At 32.7% G+C, this 24,742-nt stretch overlaps 1 protein-coding gene across 1 annotated transcript; it reads right to left on the reverse strand.

Annotated features, from left to right (window-relative positions):
* Positions 1 to 11,906: 11,906 nt before the first annotated feature.
* LOC108213665 (probable serine/threonine-protein kinase PIX13) lies at positions 11,907 to 24,406 on the reverse strand. The gene is given in 14 exon segments (XM_064090970.1): positions 11,907 to 12,198; positions 13,179 to 13,295; positions 13,378 to 13,482; positions 13,568 to 15,323; positions 17,034 to 17,483; positions 17,572 to 18,178; positions 19,388 to 19,596; positions 19,678 to 19,795; positions 20,794 to 21,224; positions 21,703 to 21,977; positions 22,727 to 22,869; positions 22,969 to 23,104; positions 23,236 to 23,579; positions 23,901 to 24,406. Coding segments are annotated over 5 exon segments (906 nt in total). The 5' UTR covers positions 24,025 to 24,406; the 3' UTR covers positions 11,907 to 12,198; positions 13,179 to 13,295; positions 13,378 to 13,482; positions 13,568 to 15,323; positions 17,034 to 17,483; positions 17,572 to 18,178; positions 19,388 to 19,596; positions 19,678 to 19,795; positions 20,794 to 21,224; positions 21,703 to 21,818.
* Positions 24,407 to 24,742: the final 336 nt, after the last annotated feature.

Genomic DNA, 24,742 nt, shown 5'->3' on the forward strand with positions numbered 1-24,742 from the left:
TTTTGAGAGAATACAGATGAGCAACAGTTACCTCAAGTTCAAAAACACCTTTTTTCCTTGAGAGGTAGAGCTGTGGGTACACTATATCCCTCACATCCTTATTTGCTGCAACAAGTACAGTTTCTCCCTCATTGACCTCTAGTCTAATAAGTTCCTTATCACTCCAGGGGGAAAGTTGGGATGTGTTCTGAATTTGGTTTTATAGTCTGGGATAAAGATTGTTGGTTTTCAACCTTATGACTATCTAGGAAAGCCAAGAGGCTGATTAAGTTCCGAAGAACAGAAAGAGATATAAATGCATTTTAGAAAATCTATGATTTTGAATGAAAGCAATTGCATTTAATCTTTTGAGGAAAAATGAATCAGTTGTGATTGTAAAAATGATTTTCATAAAGAATGACAATCACAACTGATTAAAGAATCAAAGTTTTCCTTTAAAAAACTAGTTTGAGTACGAGAGTCTGAATCTATGTATAAAAGGTTTAAATGAACTTGTCTTTGAAAAAGACACAAACTCCAGTTTCTCACTACAATTTAAAAAGGAAACAAGAAAATTTATGCGCTACAGTGTATAAAGCACTTGCCACACTAATTAGTGAAAAGGCCTCATACTAGCACATCGTCAAAACAGACGCTGCAAGTGACAAAGATCACCAAGTACACAAATACAAGATAATCAATGTCTCGTCCTATGACGCTACATGTATAGATGCTAAATATTCTAAGAAATATTTATGAAATGGAGTAGTGGATACCAATTGTTGAAATCAATTGATAAGAAAATTTCTTTGAAGAAACTCACCACTCCAGAACATAAATATGAGACAGAATAAAGATAATGTTGTCTCCCTTGTACTCAGAATATTAAACACCTTAAATATATTAGCACCAGTGGTTTTAAGAAATATGCAACAATATTTCACCAGTGCCAATACATCACAATCAATTCACAAATAAAACATCAATAAAGCATCAGAAATAGATACCAATTAAATATTTCAAAAATGAATTAATCATGCTTCTATTATTCTATCAAAGTCAATCATGAAACAAATAGGCATATAATTGTCATGGATTAACTAAGATAAAATAATAATTACCTATGCAATATCATATAATTATCAGATCAGCATATAACAACTAAAATCATGACAATCATACAAAGATATTCGCAAGCCCGAGGGAAAGTTGAAGAAAAGTTCACGAGTCTTATACAGATAATCATTAAACACAAGTGAACTCACACAACTCCTCGCAGAAAATATTAACACTTAATATTAGTGATCTCCATATAAGCATGCAAAAATATCACTAACACTAAAAGTATCACAACTATATGTAGTTAGACATGAAATAAAATATCAATTAATAAATCATCAAATATCCAACACAAATAGTTATGCTTCAAATATATACACTAATATAAATGGATTCAGCCTAAAGAGAATCTAAGTAACTCCACAAATATTAGTATATCATGACTAAATTCTAAATAGATTCTAACCACATACCAATTACTGATACAAGTCACAAGTCTAGAAACAAATAAGTCATGCTTCAGATTTTATACCTATAAAAATGAATTCAACCTAGAAAATAATCCTAAGTATGTTCACAAATACAGATATATCACGACTGGATTATGACAAAGTTCTCTACTAGATACCAATTGTTGAAGAGGTATAGATCAAGAAAAATAACATAATTAAGTCATGCTTCATGTCATCTTTAATCATTTAAATCATGAACAAATAAGTCACTTAATTGTCATGCAACACAATTTAAATAATTGAAATAACAAACACTCATGCTAAAACATATAATCACCATTTAAGCATGCAAAGCAATAAACATGGCAATCACATAGAGTAGCAAAAAGAACGAGGTACTGGATTTTAAATAAATTCACAAGTCCTATGTATAGACAATTTAATACTCATGAATTCATTCAAGAAATACGATAGACATGCTCATGAAATAAGTAATACCTTATGGAAAATATAGTATGTGATCCACTTGCAGTTAAGTAAAGTGATAAGTTGAATACCTCTGAGACTTGACATTTCAGTTGATGTACCTCTCTTGTACTGATCAAGTCCAGTGGTTGTTGGCATAAGTCTTGGCAGGTCTAGAATCTTCCAAAATGCGCATATTCAAAAGATCCTTGAATTCCTTTTATTGCCATCATTCTTTAGGCTAACTAGTAGGCCATAAAGAATTGCAACTTTCCAACAAACTCATCATATCACTAATCTGCATTCACTTAGCATTTATCTTGCACAAGTGATGTTAGTCCACATATAATATAATCATGGTATCACAGCACAGATAGTTGTATTGTGTGTGCCTTGTATCATGAGAGGTAATAATTTGGATACCAAATATGACTCTAGCAAACAGATATTCAAAAAATATGCTAGTCAGAAGTCATACCATGTCCGTGACTATCATCAGGTCTTGGATAAGAACTCATAGAGAGCTGGTGAAGTAAGAGCATACAAATTCTGTTGGATCTGCAACTGCAAAGTCCTTGAAATGTTGTATGAAGCTTCATCTTCTAGCTCACTGTAATATCCTGAACCCAAGTCTCGTCAATGGCGCTTTAGTTCAATTTTGAAGGTCGTTAAGTCCTCTAAGATGTAGAGTCCTGAACTTGAAGATTCTATTTCTGTCATCTTCATAACCTTCTCTTTTGAAGTAAGTCTAAGCAACCAAATTTGGCTTGTCCCTCGTAACAGAGCCAAAATTATCCAGTTTGAATCTGAATACCCGACAAGTATTAAGTACTGAATTGTCTTTAGGTCAGGGTATCAGAATCCGCACAATCTGCTTTCAAACTGATTGAGATCATCTTGTTGTGCAATCACTCAATCTGGATCCTTTTAAGAGCTTCTGAATCTTCCTCAAGTTTCACTTCAGATTGAAACCCAAAGAAACAAGATCCTTTCACAATAGCTCTCCCAGTCTTCACTTCACCATTAGGAACATTTAAGAACTAGAGCCCGGGAATGATATAGACTCAAACCCTTTGTCTAAGCAGATACGTTCTTGATATGTCCTGTTCATCTTCAATGTGGTGTTGAGTTTGACTAGTGGATCCACCAAATGCTCCCCCTAAGCTGTTGCTAAGATTTCTTTAATAATCCTTATCCTTGCAAAGAGATTCTGCTTGGATCTGAATCATCATTATACCAATAATATCACCTTCAACAGCTTGGAGCAAAGTGTCGTTCAATGTCCTGTCCAGACTTACAATCACCTTCTGTTGATTAATCACAATCACCCTGTAGACTGTAGACTCCATAGAGTAGCCGAGGAAAATATTCTTTGAGCTTCAAATGCAAGACTTGCAAAGAGGCATTTTCCTCCAAACACATACCAAGAGTTAGTGTTTGCTTCTGATTGGCCACTGACAAGAATGGTGTCTTTCTGGATTTATCAATGATCAGGGTTCACCTTGATCAACCTCCATCTGTGACGTCTTGTCCTTTAAACACATACGAACAACACAAAAAAATCTAGAGCAGTCAATGATCATCGCAAAAAGATATTTGGCTTGTTTTAGACATGACATTAACTGATCCGTAGAAATCCATACGTATCATCTGAAGCGGCTCAGTAATGTTGATCATATCTTTGCTTCTGTGCAATGCTCCTTCGACTTCCCTATTTTGACATAACTCATATCCTTCATCCAATTTGAATTCCAGATGAGGTAGTCCTCTCACCAAATCTCTTCTTACTAATAAAAAGAGCTCCTTGTTTTGACATACAAGTTTGAGAGCTTCAAGTGCCATAGCTAATACTCATCTGATGAGGCTTCACTATCAAAACAGCTCACTCCATCTTCAGTTGAAGTTCCATATTAGCTACGAGCAATATTCACATCCTTCTTGATTTAAGATAAAACACTATTCCATGAACTGACATAATGTCCTTTGTCAGAGAACCGTTTGATACTAGGAATTTGTGTGCTTTGACTCTTCCAAGAAAGATATTCTTCCATGATGACATTCCAGGAAAACAGGCATGTCCCGTAAGAGAATCTTTGTTGTCATCTTTCAAAGATTATTGACGGAACTGCTCACACAATCACATTTGCTAACAGGGTACTTTTTGTGAATCATATGATTTCAGCTACTCAGCAAACAGAGTGCACCAAAAATCATATGGATCATATGTAATCTGCAATCACAAATGGAAAGAGTTCTATGGTCCCCAATCATAACTGGGTCCGGATGGATTAGAGATTTTTCTTTAACAGTGGTAACAACAGAAGCAACCTTAACATGCTAATTCTTATTTAGACATTGCCCTAATGTGATTCTCAAACATGCTTTTCTAAAATCAATGCAAGTGCAAAGACATGCATTCATGAAAATAAGCAGACATGATGTTGAATACACATGGCAAACAATCAAAGATAAGACAAGAGCAAGGTAGGCAGTTATGCAATTCAGAAGATTCAGTACTCTCTACTTAAACCAATTAACACAAGTGCAACAGGTAGCAAGTAGAATTACATATATTCAATAATCTTCGAAAAGCATATGGATTAGACACAAGAAATTAATAATCACATTATCAATTCATATTAATCCTAATCTGTTGTTATATGGCATTATATTATCTCTATTACCTAAGTCAGTTTTAGATCTAACATGAAGTTCTAATAGTTCTACTGACATAAGGTAGACATTCCATCATAGAACAAATAAATTCCTTAACAAACAATTCTGATTAGATAAGCAAATCTAATTGTACTAGGGAATCTGAAAGTAAGTGTTTTAACAAAGTTATACATGCTAGGATCATAACCCCTAAAACTAAGAGTCGTATTCCAAAGGAAAGATTCTAATCTCACCATTGCAAATAATCAAATCCTAAATATTCATACACATGTTAAGAATCTGCTAAAGACACATGCACAAGATTATCATCAAGCCTAGTAACTAGAACAGTCATCTAGCATACCAGTTTAACATTTTCTACTGTGATGCTATCATGCTTGTGCTTGTGTGTTAAACAATTCTACTCTGAGATTTATAACATGCTTTGAATATAAAGAAATATGTATTGCATAGTTAGAAAGAATTCGTACCTGAGATGTGCGAGTTGAGTCATCTTCAGAGAATGCTAGGATAGCCAGATAACCATAATCATCCTTCTCATCAGCAACTGATCCAGCTCACACCTTTCCTAAAATAGCATAAGAACTTGTTGTAATGCTTCTTTCAAAACATCCACTTGAATTTCAGACAAGCCCTATCATCCTTGTTTGTCGAGGCTTCAATATATATAACAACCCTTCTTTGCTAAAGATACCAATCAATATTGTGTGTACTGACCAACTCAGTTTTCAAACAACCTGTCGAACTGAACCCTGAAGAGTCTCCACTTGAAACCAATGGATTCCATCTGAATCTGACATGACTAAACCTCTCAGACAGTGTTACACTACTGAATATTGTGTGCTAATCCTTGAAGTTCTGTCCTCACATTCTTCAAAAGTGTTAACTTTTGTCGACTTGAGCTTCCTCAAATTCAGCAGTTACAAACTCTTCTGTTCAATCGTAAGGTTCTGACATAAATGCACGAAACTGATTTGGTGCAGTAGTAACTCGATAATTATATCCTTAAACCTCCACAGTTCTCTGTCTTTGATCTCAACTGATTCCAGATAAATTTAGCATTGGTACAATTCAATGTGTAATTGTATATCCCTGAATCACCGAGTTAGATTGAAATCCCTTGAAGATTCGTCCGTAAAAACTTCTTTTTTCCTACTACCAGTGGTGCCATTCAAAGTTGACATTCTGAGCCCTGGAAAGATGCTTCATTGTAGATGTAGCAAATTCCCATCCTGATCTGGTGATCTGATAATCAAGTCGGAGTAATTTCTCAGATCAAGGCCTGAAGTACCTTCTTCAAAATTCACTGTCAGTAGTGTCCAATCAGTCTTCAATATAATCTTCTTCGGATCACAATCAGCTTTGTTGAACATAGAAAAACTGCTTCTAATAATCCTTTGAGTAATCAATTGGATTGGGTCATCAATGTACTTCCATTACCGGTTCTGAGAATCTGGTATTTGAAAGCCCGGTGTTTGTCTTGTAATCTGTCAGCCTGATCTGTCTCAACTAAATGTCAATCTGATTTGTCTTGGAGTAGAATAATTAAAAAGGTTACGGGACACTTGATTATTTAAACTAAGTTTAAATTATAAAGAAAATAAATTTAAAAATAAGTTTTAAAAAATAAAAGAAAATAAAGTATAAAATAAACTTAGTTAAATCTATAAAGTAAATTTAATTATATTTAAAAAATAAATTCAAATAAATTCATAATAAACTGAATAAGTTTAGAATAAATTTATTTCAAATTCATTTGGTAAATATATTAAAATTTATTAGATAAATTTAATTTTTGAAAATATTCAAGTGTCTCGTCTCCAATTAAATCACTACTTTCTGAACAAATCAAATTGAACCCTTGAACTTGAACTTATATCCATAATCAATAAAATACTCTAACATTTATATTCTAGATTTTAACTTAAATTTAAATCATAAACTATACAAATTTAAATAATAAATTTATAAAAATTTATGATAAACTTGATAAAGTCTAAGAGTAAACTTTACAAGTCTAAAATAAATTTAAGCAAATTTATTAAATGAATTTAGTAAAGTTTATAAAGTAAATTTAATTAAGTTTATAAGATAAATTTAATTAATTCATAATAAACTCAATTAATAAGTTTAAAATAAATTAAGTCAAATTTATAAAATAAACTTTTTAAAATTTAAAGTATAAATTTATAAGTCCCGGTCCAAAGTTCAGTATCCGACAGATAATCCTTGCTTAGGCCTACAGACAAATTCAGCAACACAAACCGGAAGAACATTTCCCCTAATCAAATATCAAAAGCTAGGTTCTTGATTTTCCGTACGATAAGGAACCTGATTCGTATATCAATCAGCCTGCTCTGATGCCAATTGTTAGGTCCAAAGTATCGTAGAAGGGGGGGTTGAATACGATACTCACTACAATTTAAAATTCTTTCGAATCTTGCGGATAAATAAATTGCAATCCTGTAATGGGTTTCGGGTTCCGGATATTTATTGGGTCGGTTTCTGAGGATATGAAAATATTAAACCAACACACAATATTTTCCAAGGTATATCTGTATATTGATAAATACCTCGAAGGTGCTATAAATCCAAACCCGAAGGTTGGCTACAATGGCTACTACTACTTTCACTCAAAAACCCTAGCTTCTAAATATATATATAATACAAAACTAAGCTAGAGTTTATTTGTGTGTAGTAGTGTGCAAGGCACAAAGCCATTCCACCATAAAGGTGGTGGAGAGTATGTTACAAATTATGAACCCACATCTCAAGTATTTATAGGCTTCTCATTAACTAACCTTAGTTAACAACTAGTCACCTTGTGCCAATATATATACAAGTATATATATGTATAACAAACTTGCGCCAAGTAACTTGTGTTGGCGCAAGAATATATACAAATATATATATATTGAGTTTGCGCCAGGGGAGAGAGTTTGTGCTCCAGTGCTCCACTTCCACAGTAGAGTTTACTTAGAAATAAATCTAAGTATTTGAATTTGCGCCACTACAATACTCATTGGAGAAGTCAAAGCTGCGCCTGGTCAATACTTGCGCTTGACTGTAGTTGTGCCAACAGAGTGAAGAGTGTGTATACACTTAGAAATATTTCCAGTAACATGAACTTGCGCTAGAGTGTACCAACTCTCCCTGTTCTCTCTCCTGGTTAAAAGTTAACCAACCTGCGCCTTGACTTGTGGTCAATTGTTGCGCCATCAGGTTGTACTGATAGTTTTACTTAGAATAAAACTATCTTAACCAAACTTGCGCCCCAACAGTGGTGACTGCCCACTGTTATCACTCCTTGGACTTCTTCCAGGTCAAATGTTGCGCCATGTATGCTTCCAGTGTGTTCACAGTATAAATGACTTAGAAAAAAATCATTCACAAGTGTAATGTCTTGTGTGAAACCCTACATGCACATGCAAACCCTAGAGTGCCCTAGACACATGACATCATCTCCATGCATGTATATAATATATAATATAATATATTATGTTGTGATTATATTAATAAATAAAATTATATATAAATATATACACACATATATATATTATTTATATGAACATATAATAATATATGTACATATATTTAAATATATTCTCATATATTCAAATATATATAATATATAATTATATGTAAATACAAATATAAATATATATAAATATATATAGAGATATATATAGTTATTTATAAATATAAATATAAACATAAATATATAAAGAAAAGTATATATGAATATATACATATATATAATATTTATATAAACATATAGTAATATATATATACACATATATTTAAATATATTCTCATATATTTAAATATATATAATATACATATAACTATGTGTAAATATTAATATAAATATATATATATATATAAAGATATATATATAGCTATCTCTAAATATAAATATATTTATGCACATAATATAATATATATATATATGCACTTAATTATATAATTGCTTATGTAAATTATAGATACATATACTATATACATATATATTTATTTAAATATACATACATATAAATATACATATACATATGTTTAATAAAAAACATATATACATATATATTATATATATTATATTTAATTAAATATACATATATACATATATATAAATATATTTGTACATATACAAATATATAAGTGCACACACATAAAGATAGGTCACTTCCTCATATGGCTTTGTGTGGAAGCTTTGACATATGGCCTTTGAGCAGTAAGCTTTGGCATAGCTTGTAGAGGATAGACATGTGGCTTGGCTTGGCTTTGGAACAAATGACTTGTTATGACTTGATCAATTCTTCGATTGATAAATACTGTGCAAACTCCATACGTGCTGACGCTTAGTGCACTGGTCTGGTTCACAAGCGACTAACACTGAAGTCAAACATTGTACCGTCTTTGTCAGCAAACATTGATCAGTCGGTTCCGGGTTAGTTTATGCTTCAGTTTGTTGATTATAAATAACCAACCAAGATATATAGAAATATCTTGCTTCAGGGGTTGCACTGAAATCTTTCGAGTACTTGGACAACATCTTCATTGCTTCCACAATCTTGAATACTTCAATCTTTATTCTTCACTGAGGCATGAACATATTAATGAACTTCTTCCAGTGAACTTATTCCTTTAAGACTGTAGATGGCTTCTTCAACCTTTGTCTTCGTATCTTCCGATTCCGGTGCAGGCGTAGTGTTATTTACTTGTCCTGTTCTATTGTTGAGTTATCATCCCTATGTAACAGATAGAGTTGTCTTTACATTTAGACTTACATATATTAATGTTGAAATGTTAATATAGTTTTCATAAACAGCCACAAAATTATTTTATTATACAAATATTAATATTGAATCATTAATATTATTTTTATAGGCAGTCGCAACGCGCGGCTTCTCAACTAGTTTAAACTAATTATATATATTTTTTAAAAAGGTCCAAGTAATTTTTAGTACATGTTTTAATACATAATCTAATAACTAGCATAAAAGCCCGTGTGAGGCACGGGCCTCTAGTTTATGTCTTATTTTAAATAATATTGACGTGTAATCATACTGTTTCGAGCAACCTAATAGCAAATATGAAAATTAAATAATATTGACGATTTTTTTATTTTTTGACAAAATAAGTAGATATGAAAATGTTATGTATCAAAAACTACAACTGAATTGATTGTTCTATATTCAAATTCGTGAGTATATAGAGGTCATCATCATATTATCCATATGTTCAAAATTAAATTCGACATGAAAACCGAAATTTTTAGATTTTAAATATATTATTCCTCATTAAAAGTATCTATAATTTATTGTTGAAAATTATTAAATTATTTCACCTAACATAACATGATTTTGATGAAAACTTGTTTTTGATATATTGAATTACGATATCCTAAATCGTCATTAGCAGAAGATGTGTGGCGTGCATTGTTTTACATTTATTTCTTCTTTTTTGAGCATAGATTTGACGTCATAGTTAAGTGACACATGATGGGGCAATTCAGCAACACAGTCATATTTAGCATATTATGCACACATTTTGCATAAATAGAAATTGTAACAACTAAAAAGACCAATACCTTATTTTATTATAAAATTATTATTTTAACTAATAACCTTATAACTGTGCCCAAAAAAAATTCTTACACCTTTAATGTGGTTTAACCTTTTAATTTTCATATCAACAGTAAAGTACTTTAATGTCTTTGATTTTTATTGTTAATTTAAAATATTAGGAGATTATTATTTTGATACAATCTGTTATAATATCGGCTTGTTGTTAAATTTTAATTTTTTTTATAGTTAGTTTTCTTATAAGCTTGATGATTAAGATTTTTAATGATTTTTCATGTAATTGTTATAAACCAGATCTCAAACAATGATTTCTTGGAATTTGAAATAGCAAAAACAGGGTAGATATAAGTCACACCCCATGAAGTTCACAAAGACATGAAATATTTAACTCAATTATTTGTGTATTTATTTTTTTAGCTTTGTGCAAACTTAAATTTTTTAAATATTTTGATACTCGTAATTCTTAGGGGTGAGCAATGTAGAATATCATGTTCATTTGTTAAAAATTAATTCAAATATTCGATATCCAATATTCTGGATTATGAAAAAAAAACTATTCTTGCTCTAGTTCCGTTTAATCAGATATTAGTTTTCACTGTATCGCGTCAGATTATCCAGTTTAAAATTAATTATATTTTTTTAGATTAATTTCTAAATGATTGCTAAGGGGTTTCAATGGTTGAAGATGCTCTAAGTTAGATTTGAATTTGTTTTTATTCAGATATGAATTATATCTATTTTTATAAAGTGGAATCATGATTAATGCTGAAATAATAACTTATCTTAAATAAATAAGAGAGTTAAGTTTCATGTAGTCCACATATTTACTATAGTACCGTAGACCACATATGTTCAGCAACCATAGAATGGCATAAAAACATTGCATAATGTATGAAACTTGTTATTTTGTGAAATACATTCTATAAATATCACTATTTCATGAAAAATATTGAAAATCATTTATGTTCGACAAGTAGAACACATATCTTCTGTAATATGTAAATATGTTCTGCAAACTTAACATGTTTTGCAGAATAATGTGTTTTTCACTATTTAACTTGTAGAATGTTTAGGATTGTCAAAATTTTTAACAAAATAATGATGTTTATAGAACATGATTTGCAAAATAACACAATTTGCAATGTTTTTATGTCATTCTATAGTTGCAGAACATACGTGGTCTACGGTACTACAGTAAATATGTGTACTGCATGGAACTTTGTTCATAAAGAAGATATTGAAAAGAATATAAATACAACAGTTTTAATGTATGTTGTTAATGCTTTTGAGTAATATGTTGATTGCTAGTGTAGCTCAAGTGGTTTAAGTGGTGCACATGAGTTAGAGAGGTCTTGGGTTCAATTCTTGTTAATAACAATTTTTTTTTTATATAAATGAGGAGAAGGTAGGTTCGGAGTTAGGCTCGAGTTCAGAGTTGCTTTTGAGTAATATGTTGATTGCTAGTGTAGCTCAAGTGGTTTAAGTGGTGCACATGAGTTAGAGAGGTCTTGGGTTCAATTCTTGTTAATAACAATTTTTTTTATATATAAATGAGGAGAAGGTAGGTTCGGAGTTAGGCTCGAGTTCAGAGTTAGGTAATTTATTTGCTCAGGAGAGAGGCTTAACACGAACCGGTTGTGCTATTATATATATAATAACTAGCGTAAAAGCTCGTGCAAGGCACGGGCCTCTGTTTCAACTCAAGAATTCCATGATATTAAAAACTTTATAAGTCTGTTATGAAAATGTGGTTGGAAGATTGCTGAAATGTATATAGTCGGTCTAATTTTTTCTAGTAAGAATAAATTGGGAAAATTAAATAAACGGCATATCTCCTCGAGAGATTCATCCTCAATCTTTCGCGCAATAGCAGAACAAGTTTTTTTATACAATGGTCTCAACTGCAAGTAGTATGCGGCATTAACCAACTTGTAGAGACTTGATGTGTCCTTTCTCAAAAAATTCTCGTCAAAAGTCTTGCGTTTCTATCAAAAGAACAAAAAGATGTTAATTATAAAATACGCGCTAAGGTTAATTTCAGGATGATGCAACTGAATAATAAAATACAATATAATGCAAATACGATTTAGATGGAAGAGAAAAAAAAAAATAACAAGTGCAAGTAATAAGTTTAGAGCGAGGTTAGCATTAAAAAGAAAAAACTCCGTATGGCTAACTTCTTTCTACGATGAGATTTGAGCATGTTAGAATGATGAGATTGAAATCTAGTTCATATATGTAAAGTAGAATTGAAGAAGGAATCGGTATCATGCATAAATCTCCACATTCGTACTAATATTTATATTTAGTTCTTCACCCCTTCCCCCCAATTGAATTCCTTGCAACAGAATACAATATACTTAGTTCCTTATTTCTCAGACAATGGTTTTGAATCAGCCTGTAATTTATATGAAGCCTTTTTATTCATCTTTAAGCAATTTGTAGATTAAATAAATTACACTCTAATGTTTAATTATTGTCTCTCTCCAAGAGGAAATATTTATAAACATACACATAGGGCTTAACATAAGACTTAAAAGCAGGAAAATGACATAAGCATGAGTTCGAATAAGAATCATATCGCGAAAATTGAGCTGTTGAGTAGATTAAAATAAATGTAGAATTTGAGTTTAAGGCCAACCTCTCCTGCAACTGAAAGACTGACTGGACTGTTGTGATCTTTATGAATCGCAGCATTTCAGCTAACCACATTGGCCCAAATTAAGCGACAATTAGCTAAATTTCTGGGTATTTGAGTTAATATTTAATAAGCAAGAGATATTTTACTACATGTTGTTTGTGTTGAATAATGTTTGTTGTAGCATAGGATCTTGTTGGTGTGTTTTGAAAACTTAAGATGGTAGCAGAGCTCGGTTTAGGAGGAGACTCGGGTTAGAGAAGGGAACAGAAAGAATAAATTTGAAAAAAAACAAATGATCAGCGAGTAGCCTGATAATTAACTGACCTGTCCACTTCTCTTCCGGAATAAAAAACCCATCTGTGTAACAATGAATCCAATCCCCTCAATCAATTTTTTTGGAGAATGATGAGATGTAAATCTGATGGTCCTCTCAGAAATGTCCTGCTGGACAAGAACGAATGTTTATTTTAGATCTTACCATACAAAGTTCTGGTAGTAATTTAAGTCCAGAAGTGGTTCTTACCTCTTTCTCGAAGAAGCCTGAAAGATCCAGGCTTGAGGCCATGCTAATGAGACGAAAAGCATTTATAGAAGTGGAGGACTCTGCATCTTTCTCTGCTAAGGATGACTACACCAATGAGATAGTGGTTAAAATAAGTTAAAGAATATGAAGGTAACTTATAATCTGCTGAGAATTTCCAACTGTGACTTACCTCATAATCATGAAAGCTTCATCATTAATGCATATATCTTCTTTATCTTGAACAGGATAAACAAGAGTGTGAGAGGCACAGGTCATTTTGTAGAAAATGGCTGAAATTTGTATTGTTATTGATGGACATCAGTAGGAAACAAAATATTTTTATCCATGTCAATATGTGTCAAATTTTTATTCATGCCAATCTCTAGGTCTGGTTCTTTTTATTATGTAAAAATTTACATGAGACAGCTTATAAATGTATACAATTTTATTTGCATGTTTAGTACATGTTAAAGGAATTTATATATCCTTTATTTGGTTATGGATTTAGTTAAATAGAATTACACACCGGTATCAAGTAAACTTACACATGATCATATAATTAGTACGTTCTTGAAGAGGAATACAGGAGTCTAACGATAAATCTTGTAATATTTCTATCACCGACTTGGATTGCATATCGACCAGAATTATAGAAGGCACCAAACAGAAGGACTTATAAAAATAAGTTGACAATAAAAAGTCTTGCGAAGACAGCAAAAGGAAGAATTCAGAATATACATACTTTGACTATAGATATGAGTCTTGATCTTCTTAGAGTTGAAGCTTCGAGTTCGGAAAGCAATTCAAGGTATTGGTTTATAACTATTTAGTGAAGAGAAACCAAAATAGTACCTTAACTAAATATATTTCTAAGAACTGCTGACCAAACCAAGTGAAGGAAGTATTCTGATTTCTGGAATTAAATTTTTCCACAATTATGTACCACAATACAAGGTGCAAAGGCATAAGGTATTCTTGTAGCTCTCACTTCAAGAGCAGTAGCTGCAACAATCTTTTTCTCCAGTTGAGGGTCCCTGCATAAGAATATTATGCATCTCTAGATGTACAATAAAAAACCTTTATATAAACTTATTTTGCAATCTTCTCAAATTTCATTATTCTAGCAGGTCTAGACTTTTGAAGAACACACAATTGAGGTTAATGACCAGAAGTGGTTGGTAGAATAAATCTTGGGTTAACATATAACACATACAAAATTCTACTGCCAACAAAGCCCCAAACAATATCCTTTTTTCACTTAAATTTTTATGAGGAGTCTTGATTATACTATAAGGCAAGCTATCAGTTCTAATATATTCATCGTTTCACAGACCAAGTAACATCTACGTACCATTTACTTGCCTAGTTGCTCCTAAGTCAGTGTTGTGTGGAAATATTGTTGCAACTTAAGCATTGTTATGGCCGTGAACATCAATTTCATAGATCATGAGTATACCAAGACGGGTTGATAATGCACCAATTGGAATTTCATTACCATGTTTACCTGTTCCTCAGGAGATGCGTGTTTGTTTGGAACACTCCATCCATCACTCAACAGACTAACTGTAAAGATCATAAAAACATATGTACTGCACAAATTATGATTAAATGCATATTGTAGAATATTTGCTAAGAAACTTACCGAATAATTATTTCTTTATGACCTCCACAAGAGTCACGATTCTTTCTATCGCATCATTTGTCCTATCTTTTCCTATAAAGTTATTTTTTTACCAAATCCTTTATTCGTATGTATCGACTGGCTTCGATCCTTATATTGTATGTACTCTGATTGGACCATGACATACCAAAAACAAACCACAAGAGCCCCAATAAGATGTACACAAGCTTTGCCCAATTTGTTTCGCTTAGTGCAGCTGAAAGAGGGAACATATATTTTTGCACTGCAATTCCAAGCAGACCTCAATGCAAATTTCTAACTATTACTGCATCAAACATATGAAAAACCAGTCTGAATTAGAAAGAAATCTTGGAATAAAAATGGAAAAAAATGATAAAAAGAAGAAGCATAATTTATCTAACAAAGCTTATGGTATTAGCAATTAAGTACAACTATAAACATATAATGATTGACCAAAAGGTAAAAGGATTAAATATTCTACTATCGAAATAAAATTGTCCAAGTTAAGGGAAGTACTATTGGCTTCTTAACTTGCTTTTTAAAGATAGAGCTCAGTTAAGTAGTTAACTACAGAAGGCCCAATTAATAATGCAGGACCCTGGTAAAACATCAGGAGAAGTGAGAGAATATGTCGAGGTTACAATCCAAGAAGATAGATATAAGAGAAAATATGGCTAAATACATTATGTTCCTTGCCAAGCAAGCACCAAAGTATGTGGATTTGAATTAGATCAAGTGAGTCAGTATAGACAAATTGAATAAAGAGTTTTTTGACTTTTGGTCAATTAGGATCTGGTTCTTCCTCACCTCAGGTTCCTGATATATAAGTTAAGTCCTTGAAATGTCAAACTTCTTTGCCGTTTTAATGTAATCCTGAAAATGGAATATAGATTATGTTCAACGGGGAAGTTGCATTTGGAAAATATGCAACACAATTACAAAATTATATGAGCAACTGAATCTCATTATATTAATCTATAATCTATCCATTTTCTCTATGCATTGATAAAAAGTCAGACACAAGCTTGTCAACATCAAAACACCTTTCCAACTGTTCATCTTTTCATCCCAGGCTTACAAGATCTTTCACTGTATTATTAGATCAAATTATTCATCTTTATTTAACTATATTCATGCATATTCTTTTGACTTTCATTTCATACACATCAATATAATAATGTATCCTGTGGTGGAAAGATGATAGTGAAGCCAGTTCTAAAAAGAATTTTTCTCTGATTTCTATATGCTAGCTGAAGGAAAAACATTTAATTTTACTAATCATTAGCTAAAAATAATGATTAGAAAAAAAAAAACTTCTATTAATTCAGCTGCCGCACCAAAAGAATCAAGGAATACTAAATTTGCCATTAAACTTTCTATAGCCTCTGGAAAAGCTATTCCAAGCCATTTATATCAGCTCAAGAAAGGGAGCTGTAGACGGAGGAAGAGGCTGATGGCTACAAGATTTGCAAGCACATAAGCAAAGCGGAGATATAGGCCAATTTAGTTTATTTCTATTCTATGAATATTAATAAGAATTTATCATCATTCTGTGATGTTTATGCCGTTTATTTATAAATATGTATATCAAAATTGAAATTGCCTACTCTAAGGAAACAGTTCGAAGTCAAATGTTAATAGATACTTGTGATTCCTCTATATCAGCTGCCCAGAATTTTTACTTCTTCTAGTTGGCCCCAACTTAAAAGTATTTGTTGTCAAAAAGACACTTTTATCTACAAAAACTTGATTCATGCTCAATAGTATACACTTTACTTTACAATTCCGATGGCAGGTGAAAACAAACCATAAACAAAATTAAAGAAAATAACTAGAACTAATTGCTCAAACAACATCATAAAATTTTTCCAAAGTGAAATTAACAATATGCATCAAAATTATACACTGGTTCACTCAATCACAGATGACACATATCAAACAGAACAGGTGAACAAAGTTAGTATGGCATATTATAATCAGGCATTCAGAAGAATAGTAAGGGCCATAAAATTACCTTTGCCACAACTGCAGTTCTTACAATCCAATTCCTTTTACTAACACAACAATGCTAGAGACCTCTGAAGAATGTTTAAACTATAATCGCCGCCGAAGTAGAAGGAGACAAGGATTAAAAACACCACCAAAAGATTGCACCGCTGATTCCATCAAAGGCTGAGTAAAGGAGTATATGCCTACTCACAATCTAAATAAACCGGGAGGGTTAGCATTTGACAGGGAATAGAGACTAAAAAAAATGAATGAAATTTTGGCAAAGTTTAAAACAATGTACTTCCGTGGATGAGGACGTTCCAACCAATGTACAAGTCCATCATTAATCTGTCTACAACTTCAGCACAAAGAGAAAAAGCATGACAAAGTAGAAATTCAGTAACCAAGCGTTGTTCCCAATGAATTCCAATATACAATGACAAAACCAATCGCAGAAGTGATGTTAACTTTTGTCCTATGACAAAAGAACCCGATCTAAAAATTTGATGTTTGTTCATCTCTATTAACATGTAGGCAACGAATCAAAATCTGAGAAACCATACCTGTGTCCTGACAAGTAGCATTTTGCAATTGCTTCACCGCCCTGAGCTCCTCTGCCACCTCTTAGGTCAGGCACAGCTTTGGTCTGCTACGTTTTTTAGGGGAGCCATCCAGTGTGAAGAAGGTGTACCAAACGAAGAGAAAAAAACCAAGCGAGGAGAGGCAACCCAGCACTAAACATAAATCGCAGACAAGGAGAGAACAACTGAGCTAAATCGAAACTGTTAGAGATCAGAAGAAAACAAACAGGCAATGGCAATGCAGGAATTGTGTAAAAAACAAGGGTATATTTGCATATATATTGAAAACCAGCTCCGGAAAAAAAAGTCAGAAAAATGGCTAAAACTTTCCGTGTGAATAAGAATTTTTAAAATTAGAAGCTAAACAAAATTTTAGTGCATGTTCATAATACAAACAATTAAATGAAACTAAGTATGGATATTCTACAAACCACAAAATAATATAATTCACAAACCCGCAACCCTATATCCATTTATCACTGGCGCGTGATTTTTATTTGAAATAATTCTAGACTTATCATCCAAAAGCAAGCTCATGTGGTTCACAAAAGAACATAGACCTCTAGCTCTTCCATTATCTTTCCATTATCTGTGAAAGATAACATACATGAACTATATTAGCAACATTGTATCACAAAGAAAGATTCAATAAAAATTTACATTTTACACATATCTCTGCCTCTTATTATTGCCTTGTGTTCTAGAAAGCGGAAGGAAAAAAATACTTATCTGTAATAATGTTTGCACAATAATCAGGCTATCAATATCGCATATGATCATAGCAAATCTCATGTAAAGAAAATCTTGATATCAAATAAATTATAACAAATGTGGAACAAAATGTGACAAACATAATTTAAAATAATTACTACAATCTTACAAAAAAGACACAGAATAACATGTTGGATCACACACAATGAAGTAATCTAAAATGTGTATACATGATATCATTTTGTTTATGAAATATATCTAAAAGTACCTCGGCTCTGACAAGATCGTTAGCACTTAGCATACATTTTTACAAGTCATTTATTATTTTCCACATCTTTGCACTCACTTGCAATGGGAGTTACATATTCAAACCTTATAATAATTTATCAATACAAGAATTTTAATAGAGAAAAGAATAATTGGATGTTTATTATCTCTGCCCACCACCGGGCTGAAAATTGACTATATAGTTTTAAAAGAAGATTGTATATGAAGTGTATTTAAAATCAAAAAAATATATTAACAAACCAATTATGACAATCATGTCAGGAACTTCATGATTTAATATATCATTTGTGTCCTACTCACTTAAGCCTAAAGGCGCTGAGTGCAAAGTCAATAAGGAGCTCAACTATAAGGACATGTGTGCTTTAATTAACCCACCAGTTTCATGAGCTTGATAAAGAATTAATGAATCAATCAAGTTTGGAAAAGCACTATTAGATCTAAGGTACAACCTGCCGATTTAGTCTTTTTATATTATTCATGCCAAAAGTGCAAAATATTTGGCATTCATTTTATGGATGTCTACTGTGACTTGGTAATTTTCTTTTACTAAATTCTAGCTTTAAATCTACATTTTATAAGATTAACTCTATTTTAACTCTATAAATACAACCAAAGTTTTCGTCTAAACTTATTCATGATCACGTAGAAAGAGATGAGACAAAAACATACGCGGACCAAAAAAGAAAAAAACATTAAAAAACATCACGGGCACTAATAAAAATGATTGTAATTCATGAAGTAATAAATTTACATTGAAAAAAGATTGCAGCTAATATAGTTGTGTATAAATATTTGTTACCTTATGCAAACTTTGTTACTTATCCTCTTGCAGGGCCAAGACTTCTTGCTGAGATAAAATGTCATTGCTAATGCTTTTAGATTGCACACCAGTAGAATCATAAGGCTTGGATGGACTTCAGTCGTAACACTAAAAAAGTCTATTTCGCGGACAGCACAAAGATCATGAACTGTGGTCACAGACTCAAGGACTTTTTTCAACCTCTCACTCTGCCAAACAAAAAAAGAAGGGACAATAATTATCTTTCTGGCTCACCGAGCACATACAAGGTCATTCATAAGAAATTTTACCTTTCCTTTTTGCAGTTGTTGAAGTTGAGCAAGAGATTCTTTTAATTTCTTCGGTGATAAATCAGACTATCGACTGCAGGGTTACCCTCGTGGTCTGCTGTAGGCTTTCATCAAACTTCTGCGATCAAACAAAGTTAGATGTGACTTACATCAGCCTCAACAAATATCACTTCAATAATACCAATAAGTAACAAAATAAAAGGAGATTAATTAAAGTAGATATTTAATTAACTTACAGCATAACTCATAGCGGATCACTTGTCGATGTTTTTGGTTTAATTAGTCAGCGAAATGGTATACAAATGAATTTCCTTTATAAAAAAACCTGAATCAAGCGATGATATCAAAACTACTTAACCTTCCAGCAGGCAGCAACACAATTATTATTTTTGTTGATTTAATGTGCCTGAATATATATATAAACATAGAGTTTAATAGGGGTAATATTATGGAGATCACACCTATTTACATCAATAATAAAAAATTGGATCATATATTGGTCTGTTTATGGGGCCTAAAAACAATTTAAATAATACATAGAAAGAATTAATAAACAATACATCGACAATGCATGCTAATATTAATATATTTCTATTCAATGCATGCATAAAAAACATTATATTTCTCAATTAAACTACCAATTTATGCCACTCATTGTCACATTAGGACGAGAGGTTCAAGAATGACTATTACAATGAACATCCGTGGGTCTAAATTTGGATCCAAAAATTTCATAGTTGTGAGTCCAAAACATCTCAGAGTATACCCAAACCTAATCCATGTTAGACGTCCAACTTTTTGAACAATGGGTGTTGGGTTTTTAACCTAATATATGTATATTAGGTACTCCAAAACATAATACAAAGTAGAGAACGCATCAAGTAACTATATTATTAGCTGAAGACAGAAAATTTGATTGCTAAGCATCATTGGTTCGAACTATAGCAGAAAAACAGTGGGCATATATCATGCACATAACTGATGGAACAATAAATAAAAAAGGAAAGCGATAGAAACAAAGAAAGGGCATGTACCTTCAGATCTTTATACGTTAAAAGTTCTGAAATTGCAAGGCAAACAAAAAGAAGAATGAAAAAAGAGAGAAAGAGCAAGTACCTCTTGTTGATATATTATTAACACTATATCCTTCAGCATAATGAACAGCATCTCTAGGGGTAACATCAGAAACAGCATTGCAGAGTTCGTTAGCAAACAGGCCAGAACCATCAAGCTCTGGCGATGATGATCGCCAGGCTGGATCACCATAAAATAAACCACCACCAGGGGAATTCCCAAAATCCCCCTCTTTACTATCAGCCGCCGCCGCATACATAGAAGATGTTGGAGCAATATTGCAGCTTGTGTTATCGTAAAAACCTCAGGCCCAACTCAAGACTGCTGTCAGCACTATCAAATTTAAACTGCCTCAAACACTCATTGCAGAAGCATCTCCATTTGCAATTCGAACAATTGACCATACTGCTTTTAATCCTTTTAAATTTGTGACAAGTTAAACTCCCCTGCTCTGGATACCGATTTGAGTTGTCCTACATCAAAATAATTGTCAAATTCGGCAGACACTACAGCCGCAGAAATATGGCACAAATGCACATTAAGAATGAATGAGCGTGCAGAATGATATGAATACGGTGAGATTAAATTCAAGAGAGAGGAAAGGAGGGAGCTCAATGCATTAATCTAACTGAATGAATGTTTATATATTTGTCACACTACAGTTGTACTCCAACTAATACCAACCAAAAGTAAGATATTAAGAATATGCACAAAGCATATACAGTTATATACATAGCTAATATAGCCAAGATGATAAACCACAACAGCATCTAGACGCAGAGAAAATAATGAATAATGACAACTTTCATCTAGATGATAAATTTTCATGTACATAAGTAAATCTGAGACATAATGGACAACTCCTAAGTAGCACAACTCTAAGGAAAATGCCCCAGTCAAAAATAATATCAAATAACATGCAGGCAACGAACCAAAATCTGGGAAACGAACCAAAATCTTAGAAACCATAACTGGGTCCTGACGAGCAGCATTCCGCAATCACTTCACCGCCTTGCGCTCCTCTGCAACCTCTTTGGTCAGGCGCGGGTTGGGTCTGCCACGTTTTTTCACATGCATTTTCTTGCTCTTTTTTCCCCTAGTTCTCTTTTCCCGAAAAGGATATCAACAAATTCCAACACAAAATTCCCCAGACCAGTAACATGTGAATCTCCACCCGAGGGACCCGATTTCGCCAAGCCAAAGTCTGATATCTTTGGATTATAGTCCTTCATAAAATAAACTGAAATTCTTTCAGAATTGCTCAGAAGCTCATAAAAACCATATTTGTAAAGCGAAGCTTGAAACCACACAAGATGCGCACAATGAGAACATCTAACAAATTGATTTCTTAAAGTACAAAATTATTGTCATTAGATATTATCACAATAGTGAAAATAAAAAGTTGTCACACTTTTATAGTGCCTGCTACCATCTGTTCTTAGAAACAAGCTTAATCATATACTAAAGGTGTCTTTTATATTTCCATTAGAGATTATGTCTGATGACACGGGGTCTGTTCAAGATTTAGTTCTGCACCTCTTGTGAAATAACAAATGATTTAGATACTGTAGATATGCGCTTGTCTAGTTCAACCGAGGATTGGTTATTGTTTTTAGGAGATGCACTAAACGTATGCAAGGGGAACGACTTAGTTTCTTGATCATGCTCCAGGATTAAAATTGTTAAAACAAAACTTAAGGGGGACTAAATCTCCAGATATCAAGTGCATTTTTGTCAGAGCACAACAAATAAGGTGAGAAGATTTTATGAATCTCCAGATAAAGATTGCAGCTCGTACTGTTATGAATTGATGAATTAACATGGGTATAAGCAAAGATTTAGAGAATAAATTATAGCAACTGTAATCCTTATTTAGTAGCTATTTTCTTTTTCCCTCCCTCTTTCTCTAATATCGGTTTCTCATGATCCAATTTGTTATGTCAAATGCTGAGAAATGGATTGTTTGGAATCTCACCATATCAAGCAGTATGTTGGAGGCCTTAAAGTCTCAGTAAATGATTTTCTTTTCTGAACTATGCAAGAATTCAAGTCCCCGTGCAGCTCCAATGGCTATTTTTAGCCGTTTGTCCCATGACAGTAGTTCAGTAGCAGAACTCCCTGAACAACAGAATCCATCATTAGAACACTTTATCACCAAAGAAGACTCAAAGAAATTTTTATTTCTTGCTTGTTATTAATTTCACTTCAAGTTCTTACTCCTAAAAAGATGGTTTTCCAAGCTTCCCTTCTGCATAAACTCATATACGAGTACGAGCTCTTGATCCTCCCCACAGTATCCCAATAACTTGACCAAGTTGGGATGACAAAGAGTTCCTAAAAACTTTACTTCTGGCTGCATTTCAGTGAAGAAGAAACCAAACACTTATAAGCAAAATATGTCATCATCTAAGGCTAGGAAGACATTAATTCAGAAATTTCTCATGTCAAGCATAGAGGGAACTCTAATTAGTCATCAAATGTTACCTGCCATTCTTGAAATCCCTGCACGCTTTCATGGTTCAATTTCTTGACAGCAACCATTATCCCTGAGCCAGCCTTACAGGGCTCAAGCGTGTTCTCATCCACCCAACCCTTGTAAACTGTCCCGAAACCTCCCACACCTAACACAGTATCTTTTTTAAAACTTTTAGTGGCATTCTTCAAATCCGAAAAGCTATAAACCTTGAGGTTTAGAGTAGCCAAAATCTCTCCCATAGAAGAAGTCCCAGTCCCACAACTTGCTGCCATGGAAAACTGGCTCTGACTTTGCTGGCCTGCACTGCTGCTGGTGACAGAGGAGCCTCCACCATTTGTGTTACTCAATGTCCCTAAAAGTAATACCAATTAATTTGCATTAGTTCAAGTCAATTGGAAAAAACTAATTTAGCAAAAAAAATTCCAAATTAACCAGACAGATGACTTTTATCGAAACCACATAAATCAGAGACCTCGGAGACCATACATGTTCTGAAAGCGCGAATATTGTTTCGGAAAACATGTTGTGCACACATTATAGCATAGAACCTCTTTACTAAACACATGTATACACTATCCAAGACAAAAATGAAGCTAAGGCAAACAAAAAACATGTAATAATACAGGCAGTTAAGGCAAACAGATATTCTAAGCTGAAATACACAGAGACTAACCAGAAGTTGTAGTGTATGTGGAAGGTCTAGTGGTATCTGGATTGGTACTTTGATTCGAATATATGTTGGAAACAGACTTTTCAGCAGCACCATGAGATTTTGAGCTCATCAAACAATTACCCATCTCAACAATCTCTCTCTGTCTCTCTCAAAAAATCTCTCTGACAGAATACTTTGCTGAATTTAGCATAGAAGGCAGAGAGAGAGATATGAAGGAGTTGAATTTGCTGTATGAATGAAAGACTGTAAAGGGAAAAAAGAAGAAATTTGTTTGCAACTTCCTGGAGCAATAAAGTAAGATTTAATTGATCAAAGAACATTCTCTCATTTAAATAAACTAGTAAAAGTTATCACTAATTTTGCAAAGATTATCATAAGTATGAGATATGTCTGGCTAAACTTGACATCTTGTAAGCCAGGTATGTGTTGCACAATTAGGAATGCAAGAAAAAACAGTTCATCTCAAGAAAGTGTTTTGAATATGCAGAAGCTTATCAATCCTACAATTGGAAGAAATGATATATATATATACATCTAAGCTTGAATTCACAAAATTTAACTAACATTAAATTACCATGTCATTGTAATAGGAGAAGATTATATATATTTTTTCTGACTAAAACGAGGGATCGTTTTATTGATATAAAATCAGAAATACATCTCAAGATATACTAAAACTCATCATACTAACCGAAAGGCATACTTCACCGGTCACAAGACCGATGCTTGACTAACATTAGTACACTATGGCAGGCGCAGCAATTTTTTAAGGCTTAGACTATATGAAAAAGGTACGTATCTGATACACTCTTTATCACCAAATCTGATATATTTGCGACTTT

This window comes from Daucus carota, chromosome 3 (assembly GCF_001625215.2).
Source record: "Daucus carota subsp. sativus chromosome 3, DH1 v3.0, whole genome shotgun sequence".
In the NCBI taxonomy this organism is placed as follows: Eukaryota; Viridiplantae; Streptophyta; class Magnoliopsida; order Apiales; family Apiaceae; genus Daucus; species Daucus carota.